This window comes from Nanorana parkeri, unplaced genomic scaffold (assembly GCF_000935625.1).
Source record: "Nanorana parkeri isolate BGI_ZX_2015 unplaced genomic scaffold, ASM93562v1 scaffold2392, whole genome shotgun sequence".
In the NCBI taxonomy this organism is placed as follows: Eukaryota; Metazoa; Chordata; class Amphibia; order Anura; family Dicroglossidae; genus Nanorana; species Nanorana parkeri.
In genome coordinates, this window is record NW_017308660.1 from 83,228 (window position 1) to 93,901 (window position 10,674).

A 10,674-nucleotide genomic window follows, 5' to 3' on the forward strand; every position below is an offset into this window, starting at 1 on the left:
TATATATATATAATGATGTGCAAGGATAAAAAAATAATTGTAAAGTGAACCATACATATAGAGATTGATTTTCGTCTTACAGACTGGGACAGATGGGGCACCAGTCGAAAAGAACATGGTGAATGGACATGGCCTAGTTATAAACGATTCGCAGGGCTCTTTGCAGATAAGTTCCACAACAAATGTTCTTTAATTGTTTATTTACAAGGCAATGTATTTTCAGATTTTTTTTTCCCATGTGATATCTCATTATGCACCCTAGCTGGTGCTAAGGAGCATAAAGAAAAGAAAAGAAATAAATGCATTTATTGGTGCCTCCAGAGGAATTTACTGGGGGGCTATTATATTTTAGATGGTCTGTGCTTTTCTAAAGATGATTTGAGGAATTTCTGGCAGCACTGGACTTAGTTTTGGATCTTGCAACAAAAGGTGCCAGTTAATGACCTGTTTGATGGATTTATAGTCGTGACTGAATTGGGTGGTAAATAGAATGTCTGTTGTGCCATTATCCTTTTGTTTTTCTGGTTTAGGAATAGGTGAGAGGTATTTAGAATAAGCTTCCATAATTTATTCTGCAGGATACCCCTTGTCCTGATTTGTTTTTTCATATAAGTGGGGATTGGATGAGATGAGTAGAGAGGGAATGAGATGTACGGAAGAGTAGAGAGGGAATGAGATGTATGGAGGAGCAGAGTAGAGAGGGAATGAGATGTATGGAGGAGCAGAGTAGAGAGGGAATGAGATGTATGGAGGAGCAGAGAGGGAATGAGATGTATGGAGGAGCAGAGAGGGAATGAGATGTATGGAAGACCAGAGTAGAGAGGGAATGAGATGTATGGAGGAGTGGAGTGTATATTGGATGAGAGTAGATGAACTGGATGTATAGTAGATGAGATGTATGCAAGAACGGGGTGTATAGCAAATTAGATGTATGGAAGAGTGGATGAGAATTATGGAAGAGCGGAGTGTAGAGAGAATGAGATGTATGGAAGAGCGGAGTGTAGAGAGAATGAGATGTATGGAAGAGCGGAGTGTAGAATGGATGAGAAGAATGGAAGAGCAGAGTGTAGCTTGGATGAGATATGTGTAAGGATGAAGTATAGAGTGGATGGGATGTATGGTGGAGGAGATGGCATGTGATGTGTGGAGATGAATGAAGTGTAGATGTGATGTGTGGTACAGAACATGGGATGTAGAATGGAGTGGAGAGTAGATGTGATGTGTGGTAGAGTGGAGTATAAAGTCAATAACAGAGTGGAGTGAAGAGCAGATGAATCTTGGGAAAGAATGGGGTCTATAGTGAATAAGGTATTATGAGGAGAGAACTGGAAGGATCTTTGGAAGAGCAGAGAGTGCACTGGCTGAGGTTATTAGTACAATGCAGTAGAGTGGATCAGGGAATTGGACAGCAAATAGTTTGTATGAAGAGCAGAGTATACTGACAAGCATCACAAAGAGTGAATGGAATTTTTGAAGGAGTGGAAGGGAGCAGACGACCTTTAGAATGATGAGCACAGAAAGTGCCAGAAACGTATTTACCAGAAATGTTTTTTTTCTAGTTAGGGAGGAACAGTGAAGTGTGGGAAAGGTACACATCATGGTCCACAAAAAGATTCAAATTGGGCTCAGGGTCTCTGACTAACCCCGGCCCCAATTACTCAAAGCAGCAAAACTGGAATTTAATGGACATCTTACATAGAAAATAAACATGAATTCTGGTGACCTACACTGCGAGCTGTAAAATGCCAACAGTCAGACTCCGCAACACATCCTTCACTCACTCTTCAAAACCTGAACTATACTCCACTCACACAGCAACACTTGCCAACACCATACTCCTATCCTTCATGCACACCAACAATGACATATTTATATATATAACACACGCAATCACAAATGTACAGGCGGGGAGAGGGAGTCACTGCTCCTCCAACCACGAGGGTTTGTCACTGGCCGCACTGCTAAGCTTGATGTTAAATTGCTGCAGTGAAGCTTCCAGTTGTTGTTGATTCCCAGCAAAATAGGAGGAGATGGCATTATGGAAGAGAAGCAGCTGTTTGTGCATGACCTTCACCTGTTCAAAGAGAATGAGCAGACAAAAATCAAACCTTCTATATGTTTATTATAAGGTCAACAGATTTATTATTGGACATGGTGAGGTCAGCAGAAGTAATTTTACTTATGGTGAGTTAGGAGGAGGGACTAGCTGTCATGGTGACATCAGCATAGTTATTAGCGGTTATGGTTAATTTGGCCCAGGGTCTGGTGGTAATGGTGATATCAGAAGAGTACCTGGTGTTCGAGGTGAAATCAGTTGAATGGCTAGAGGTCATTGCGACGTTGGTGAAATAGCTGGTGGTCTTGGAGAGTTTGGATTTGGCCTTTAGTGATGCCATTTTGAAATCATTACAGTCAATGGCAGTAAGGGTGAGGTCAGTAGACGACTAAAAGCCATGGGGAGGTCAGCAAAGCAACCTGCTGTCATTGTGAGGTCAGGATAGTAACTAGCTGTAATGTTGAAATCAGCAAAGTGACTAGCTGTCATAGGAAGCAGAGTGACCGGTGAAGCATGATGGGTCATGGTGAGGTCAGCAGGGCACATAGGGCTTATGGTAAAGTCAGCAGGGTGACTGGTGGTCATAGGGAGGTCAACGGGGTGACTGGTGGTCAGAATGGTGGGTGGGTCTTGGCGAGTTTGCCACCGAGTGATGTAATGAAGTGAGTACCGTCAATGGCAGTCATGGTGAGCAGTCAGTAGAGGAACCAAAGGGCATGGGTCCGTAGGGCGACCACCGGCAGTCATGGCGAGGTGAATAGTCAAGTTAGTTGTGTAGATAGTTTTGTGATTGGTAGGAAGGCTAAACAATTTGGATTAAGTTAACCGTTTCAGAAGTGATGGGATTGTTTTCCTATTACCTTATTTTCCTGCAGGAAGCGCAGTTTTATGGTAACATCTCCACGCAGCTTCTCATATTTCATACGATGTATCTGGAAATGTTGTTGGGCGATCTCGATGCGGTTCAAGGTGGCTGCATCCCGTGGACCCAGGCTCAGCTCCTCTAAGTCAGCGCGATAAGCATCATATTCAAGTCTGTGAGGCACAGAATTACAGAATATGTATACAATCAACGTCTTCTGAACATCTGTCATTACAGATATGTGCAAAACAAAGCGCCAAATGGGACTGCTCCACCAGAAAAAAAAAGTGTGCAATTGAGTGCAAAGTCTGTTTAAAAAGAGAGGGATGTAGTAGAAAATCTGCAGGACGTTGCCCCAAACCAGCCAGGGGGAGTGCAAAATCTGGGAAAAAAAGCACAAACAAGGGGCGCCTTTCCTGCTGCAGACACATTTATTTAAGAGAAAAACAATAGTGGATGAGAAACGTACTCGCAAAGGTTGACATGATCAAAGCATTGTAAGCGGATACATGGGCCAAAGAAGAAGCCAGTGTTAGCTGCAAAGCCGTGCCTGTGTGCCAGCAAGGTAGGCTGTGATGATAACGCGTTTCCGGTGTCACGCCCCCCTTCATCAGATACCTGCAGCTTAAGGTCCCCACACACCATACGATAATCACGGGAAAGGTGTGTGGAAGCCGTGCGACCTCTACTACTGTAAGGTCGCACGACTTTGAACTTACGGACATGTTCGAATACCCGCCGAGCATCGTACGACCTTCGGCGGGTTTGTGGCATGTCCGTACGATAACAGCCGTACGGGCTGGTGTGCGCAAGCGCACGCTGCCCGTTCGGCATTGCGGTCATCGGAAGCCCGCCCCTCAGGGGGCGTGGCTTGCGATCATCGCAAGTACCATCTGCCTATGCAACATAGGCAGATTGTACGTTTTTTTAAGTACCTTACAACCATCGCAAGACAAAAGTCTTGCGATGGTTGTAAGGTGTGTGCCCAGCCTTACACTGGCTTCTTCTTTGGTCCATGTATCCACTTACAATGCTTTAATCATGTCCACCTTTGTGGGTATGTTTCTCATACACTATTGTTGTTATCTTAAATAAAATTTGTCTGCACCGGGAAAGGCGCCTCTTGTTTGTGCTTGAACATCTGTCATGTTCATGCAAAACATTAATAGGAACCACAGAGGTAACCTGGAAGTATATTTGGAACATGCACTGCATATTGTTTTACTATGTAACCTGGACAAATGCTGACCAAAAAAACAAAACAAAAATGCCCATCAGTACAGAGCAGGGACGGTCTCTCTAGAATGGAGATAGCTGTGAGCTATACTGTAGGATCAGAAGCAATGTGAACATTACCAAAGGAACCCAATACATGTACAGGAGGATTGTAGAACCAGCCTGCCATCTAGTGGTGAGAATGAGAAGACGGACATCCATTAAAAAAGCCATAACACATTGGCCAAATGTGATGCCCACCCTCCTCTCCCCTGCAACTAGGGTTGCCACCTTTTCTTCAAGTGAAACCCGAACACAAGCGCTGCATGCAGCATTTTTCAGGTGGCTATGCGGGCTCTCAGGTGGGCTATGCAGGCTTTCAGGAGTGCTGTGTGGGCTGTCTCACCAGGGGCGGGCAGTATGGTGTCAGGAAGACAGAGATGTTTACAGGCACCTGCGGCTCACAGGAAGGCTGCCGAGGTCCCCAGCAGCACGGGACCTCTGGCCAGCACTTAGTGTCTTTTGTCCTGGTGTCAGCTGGCCTTAAACCTGGACACAGGACTCAAACTGGACTGTCCGGGTGAATCCCGGACAGGTGGCAACCCTAACTGCAACAGGTACCCGTAAGGTCCCCAGCAAACGCGGGACCTCAGGCAGCCAAAATTCCCTGCGGTAAAGACAGCCCTGCTGTTAAATATCAAACGGACAGTACAAAACCCCTCAAATGGTATAAGTGCATAATAAATTCTGTTAATCCTGCCAGAAATCCAGTGAGCTGATAACTTCCTGTGCTTTCTGCAAGTGCTGCACTCTTATGAGTTACACTGTTCCCAGTTCTCTCTGTGAACTACAGAAATCCTCTTCCCCATGTTATGGAGTAGAGTAGAGGGAAAGTTGTTCTGTAGTCCTAACACTTCCTCTCCTAGGGAGACAACGCTGCTCCTCCTCAGATAAAGTAGGGCGAGTGTTGTCACTCAGGTACAGGAAGTGTTACTGGTAGAGTCACTAATTGTGTTCTTGGGTTTAGATGTCGAGGAAATGGAGGCGCAATTGTATAATTGTTGGGGGGGGGTGTTCTATGCACAGCCAACTTCCTGTCCCATATCCCCAAAGAAAAATTCAAATATGGGAAACGTTTGGCAGATTCTAGGAATAACAGAGTGTTCACAGTACATACAAAGTGAGAAAACCTCTTAAAGTCTGCTAACTTACAGTGAATGTTATTTTTTCTTAAGCTTTTAGTATTTTGGTTCCATTCAACTTATAAGCTCTCATTCCTACGAGAAACGGGCGGCCCCTACAGCTCCGTGCTGCGTGCACGGCCGTATCCGGCATCTCCCGGGAAGGACAGGTGCTGCGGTGATTAGTACGCAGCCCCCGTCCTTCTCTATGGGACTATGCGGCCGTACGCCGCCCTACGCTCACCCGACCTGCACGTCCGTACAGGTGCAGGTGTCCTTACTCTTAAAGGAGAACTATGGGGTCAGGGCTTTCCCCCATAGTTCTCTTTAGGGTAACGGGAGGACACAAACTAGCGTCCTCCCGTCACCCTAAGCTCAGTATACCGCGAGCTACAGCTCCCTATATACTGAGACGCCGGAGCGGATCCCGACGTAGATGACGGGATCCGCCCAGCTGCGTGAGTTACAGCTGGCTCTGCCTATCTAGAGGCAGAGCCAGCTGTACCCGCCCCCTCCCTGTCCGTTCCGCCAGTCAGTGCTGGAGGATGGGAGCGGGGAAGGGGGAATCCAGCCCCTCCCCCTGTCGCGGCGGAGAGCCGTGACAGGATCGGAAGGTGAGTGAACGCCGGTATGTGTTCGCTCACCTCCCGATCTACTGAGCCGACCTGTGACAGTCTCATTGTCACAGGTCGGCTAGAACTATGAGGTGAGTGGAAATCACCCCCTCCCCCCTCATAGTTCTCCTTTAAGCTGACAGGATAGATCCTGTCTGCGTCCGAGTCAGGAAGCACGCAACCCTACGGACCTGCACTTGGGGGTGAACGTAGGGCGGCGTACGGACGCGTAGTCCCATAGAGAAGGACGGGGGCTGCGTACTAATCACACACAGCACCTGTCCTTCCCGGGAGATGCCCGATACGGCCCTGCACGCAGCACGGAGCTGTAGGGACCGCCCGTTTCTCGTGTGAATGAGGCCTAATTAAAGCACCTTTTCCGTAGAACTACTTCCAAAACTCTAGATGAGTGGTTCCTTAGTGAGACCAGGGCCCGGTACATTCTTCCAAAACCTTCCATGCCCCAGCTGCCAATGACAGTATGTCCCCCAGATACTCGGGATGATGATGCTGCCTGTGTGACCCGTCGCTACAGGGTGTGTGATGTTTACCTGGCTGTCTCGTATAACTTGACGGTCATCAGAGTGTCCTCCATGGTCTTGTTGATGAGGGTGTTGATACTGGACACGAAGAAGTTAATGGCCCCCAGCAGGGTTTCCCCGTTCTTACACAGGAGCTTCTGAGTCTCTGCATTGTAGCCAAACTCTTCCTGCCGAGAGGAAAGAAAAATGGCACACCGGCTTAGTGGTTGTATGTAGAATTGTAGCACTGGGGTCCTCGGTTTGAATCCGAGTCAGGACACAACCTGCATGGAGTTTGCATGTTCCCCTCTGGTTTCCTCCCACACTCTTGGCTTCAGTCTAAAATTTTCCCTAGTATGTCAGTGCATGTATGTATGCATGCATGTATGTTAGATAGAGACCTTAGATTGTAGGCCGCTTAACCACTTCAGGACCGCCGTACGTATGTAAATGGCGTGGTCCTGAAATTATTATTCCAAGATCATAACTGCTGCAGCAATGGTGATTTTGGTACCCTTTATAGCCAGCTCCTAGCTGTAACATACAAGGGTTTGGGCGGGTGTAGACCGAGCCACCCAATCACTTGTATGCAGCTGGGGAGTGTTTGCTCCTCCTCCGCTGTCAGCTATCCCGGGCTCCTCTGTCCCCCATGTGGGCCCAGACCTAGCACGGCGTGTCTCTGCACCTTGACCATAGGGAGAGCAACACTTCCAGCAACTGATCTGCTGTCCGATCACTGAAACCTGAAGCGACGTGTATTTCGTCACTTCCAGTCTGTCATTTCTCCGGGTGCTGTGGCTGAAGAGGAAGCTGATGAAGTAAAGTCTCTGCTTCACCAGCTTCCTTGAAGTCCATAGGTGACATTAGGGGTCTACTAGACCCCTGATGTCTTCATAAAGAGGACCTGTCACTGTATCTGTGCTGCCACATAGGAGGGCTTCTTAATTAGCATAAAATATTGCTACAAGAGTTTTAATTTTACAGGGCCTCCGTCTTTCCAAAAAATATCATTGTTTGGGGGGGTTTTAAAGTGACATTAAAGTAAAAAAAAATCCCCATGCTGCTTTAAGGACTTACCTTAAATTATGCCTCTTGATTCGATCATCTTCTTCTTTCCTGTAGTTTTCAGGAGTCCCTCGAGCGCTGGTGCCGGTCTCTGATCCAGCGTCAACTCCTCTCTCTTCCTGTCCCACGGAATTTTTGCGGGTGCACGCTGCCGGGCTGCCTGCATTGGAGTTACCTTGTGTCTCTCCTCTTCTACCGGCCGAAGATCTCTACTGTGCATGCGCCTGCCACACTATCCTTTGCGGCCGCCTGAGAATCTTCAGATCTTCGGACGGGAGCGCAGCGGAGATACAGGTAAGTTTTTACCTTTTTGTTGACTTTTTTAAATGTGTTTGGATATATCTCCTGCTTGTTAGCTTTTTATATATATATATGCAAAAACACGCTGAGGGTTTAATTGTCCTTTAAGCTGTTTTCTAGCCAATAATAATTAAGTTTTTAGCATGTGTGTGCAAAAATTAAGAAACTGCCTCAACTGGTTAAAACGCAACTGAAGCCAAATCTAAATTGTTAGTTTGGATAGTATGGAGATGGATTAGAGCACGTGGTTGATATTGCTGCCAGGTTTATATTGCTTTCAGGTTTGTATTGTATTGGAGATGGATTAGAACAGGTGGTTGATATTGCTGTCAGGTTTGCATTGCTGTCAAGTTTGCATTGCTGTCAGGTTTGCATTGCTGTCAGGTTTGCATTGCTGTCAGGTTTGCATTGCTGTCAGGTTTGCATTGCTGTCAGGTTTGCATTGCTGTCAGGTTTGCATTGCTGTCAGGTTTGCATTGCTGTCAGGATTGCATTGCTGTCAGGATTGCATTGCTGTCAGGATTGCATTGCTGTCAGGATTGCATTGCTGTCAGGATTGCATTGCTGCCAGGATTGCATTGCTGCCAGGTTTGTATTGCTGGCAGGTTTATATTGTATTGGAGATGGATTAGAACATGTGGTTGATATTGCTGCCAGGTTTATATTGCTTTCAGGTTTGTATTGCTGCCAGGTTTGTATTGCTGTCTGTGTTTTGGTGTCACTTCTATTTGAAGGGCAGGGACTAATGTGACTGTACAGTATGTAAGCGTATAAACTGTCAGAGCTATATAAATACCTGTAATAACAACATGAAGGAATTACCCAGAAACCTCAGACCCGCAGCTTCTGAAAACTAGAAGTCATTGCAGCCATAATAAGGATACCATCACTGTGATAACGCTGCTAAACGGTGCAGCAAGAGGTGTGTCATATACAGGTAACATGATCACCCATAATAAACCATTCACTGATGAGGGGAATGTCACATACAGATCAATTGACCACACCAATCAACTATCACTGAGATCACTGATCAATAAAGAGAGGAAGAATGTCTCAAATATATTGAAGTCAAAGTTTAATCTATGCATTCCCCCCCTTCCAAATCAATATGAAATTAACATTTTTAAATAAATTAATTTGGTCTTCAAGAAATACCTCTTTTGAGACATAGTGACATCATCACTGGGTCTTCCTGCTGTCTGTTTTTGCTAGTACGATCAAGTTGGTGGCAGGGCCAGGTAGGCTCTCCTGTAAACATCATAGCACCTTGCATGGAGCGCTATACGAAATAACACATCCCCAGCATTCCTTTAAATGTGCATCTCAGCTGGCAACTGGGTGGTGCAGACTTTAGCCATGCAAACCTTATAATTTGCCTCATCTCTGCGGTCAAATCTGCATGATCATACTCTAATAGTGTAATCAAGCAACTGATCAGCAGATTGCTCAGCTAACGTCTGCAGCACCCAGGGGCCAGAAGGGATGCACGACTAAAGGGATGCCAGTGAGGTGTTCTTTCCTATAATGCTGAAAAGAGCAGGACACTGAATGATGTCAGCCCAAAAGATCACACCCACACAAGAGGAAGAGCAAAATTGATTGATGTTAAATAAATACTAATAGCTTTTGAGAGGTGAGCCAATGACAACATAGATCAGGAGAGGGGACTGATACTTATTGAATTTATTGATATATAACAGAACCCTAACCTGCAACTCTGGTGATTTCTGGCTGAGGTCGGAGAAGGCGTCCCCCAGCGCTCGCTGCGTCTGAACCAGGCTGTAGAAATGAGCGGTCAGGGCTCTGGCCAGCTGCAAGACACCTTCATATTTCCTCTTCGTGTCCCTCAAGAGTTCGATCTGAGTCTCCAGCTCCAAATCCACCGTGCGAGAGCCGCGGCCAAACCTTTCTGAGATCAACTGCTTTGTGCACTGTCAGAGAGAAAGATTAACAGAGTCAGAGGAGACAGCAATGGGTGATAAACAAAGAGATGGGACAATGATGGCCAACAGAGAGTAAGAGGGGTCCCTCAAGAGTTCGATCTGAGTCTCCAGCTCCAAATCCACCGTGCGAGAGCAGCGGCCAAACCTTTCTGAGATCAACTGCTTTGTGCACTGTGAGAGAGAAAGATTAACAGAGGATGGACGGAGAGAGAGAGGAGGCTCCAACGGTGGACGGAAAGAGAGAGAGAGAGAGAGAGAGAGAGAGAGAGAGAAGAGGCCCCAACGGTGGACGGAAAGAGAGAGAGAGAGGCTCCAACGGTGGACGGAAAGACAGAGAGAGAGAGGAGGCTCCAACGGTGGACGGAAAGAGAGAGAGAGAGAGGAGGCAACAACAATGGATGGACAGAGAGAGAGAGGAGGCTCCAACGGTGGACGGAAAGAGAGAGAGGAGGCTCCAACGGTGGACGGAAAGAGAGAGAGAGAGAGGCTCCAACGGTGGACGGAAAGAGAGAGAGAGGCACCAACGGTGGATGGAAAGAGAGAGAGAGGCTCCAACAGTGGACGGAAAGAGAGAGAGAGGAGGCAACAACGATGGATGGACGGAGAGAGAGAGGAGGCTCCAACGGTGGACGGAGAGAGAGAGAGAGAGAGGCTCCAACGGTGGACGGAAAGAGAGAGAGAGGCACCAACGGTGGACGGAAAGAGAGAGAGAGGCTCCAACAGTGGACGGAAAGAGAGAGAGAGGAGGCAACAACGATGGATGGACGGAGAGAGAGAGGAGGCTCCAACGGTGGACGGAAAGAGAGAGAGAGGGAGGCTCCAACGGTGGACGGAAAGAGAGAGAGAGGAGGCAAAAAGGATGGATGGACGGAAAGAGAGAGGAGGCTCCAACGGTGGACGGAAAGAGAGAGAGA

At 47.1% G+C, this 10,674-nt stretch overlaps 1 protein-coding gene across 4 annotated transcripts in view; it reads right to left on the reverse strand.

Annotated features, from left to right (window-relative positions):
* Positions 1 to 1,757: 1,757 nt before the first annotated feature.
* The window catches only part of ARFIP2 (ADP ribosylation factor interacting protein 2), a 33,329-nt gene continuing 24,412 nt past the window's right edge, over positions 1,758 to 10,674 (reverse strand). For all 4 annotated transcript variants that reach the window (XM_018573468.1, XM_018573467.1, XM_018573470.1 and 1 more), the window contains 4 exons: positions 9,527 to 9,748; positions 6,480 to 6,637; positions 2,917 to 3,091; positions 1,758 to 2,074 (listed from right to left, as the gene is read on the reverse strand). In XM_018573468.1, the coding sequence (XP_018428970.1) occupies positions 1,919 to 2,074; positions 2,917 to 3,091; positions 6,480 to 6,637; positions 9,527 to 9,748 (711 nt within the window). In that variant the 3' untranslated portion in view covers positions 1,758 to 1,918. The remainder of the gene's footprint in view (positions 2,075 to 2,916; positions 3,092 to 6,479; positions 6,638 to 9,526; positions 9,749 to 10,674) is intronic.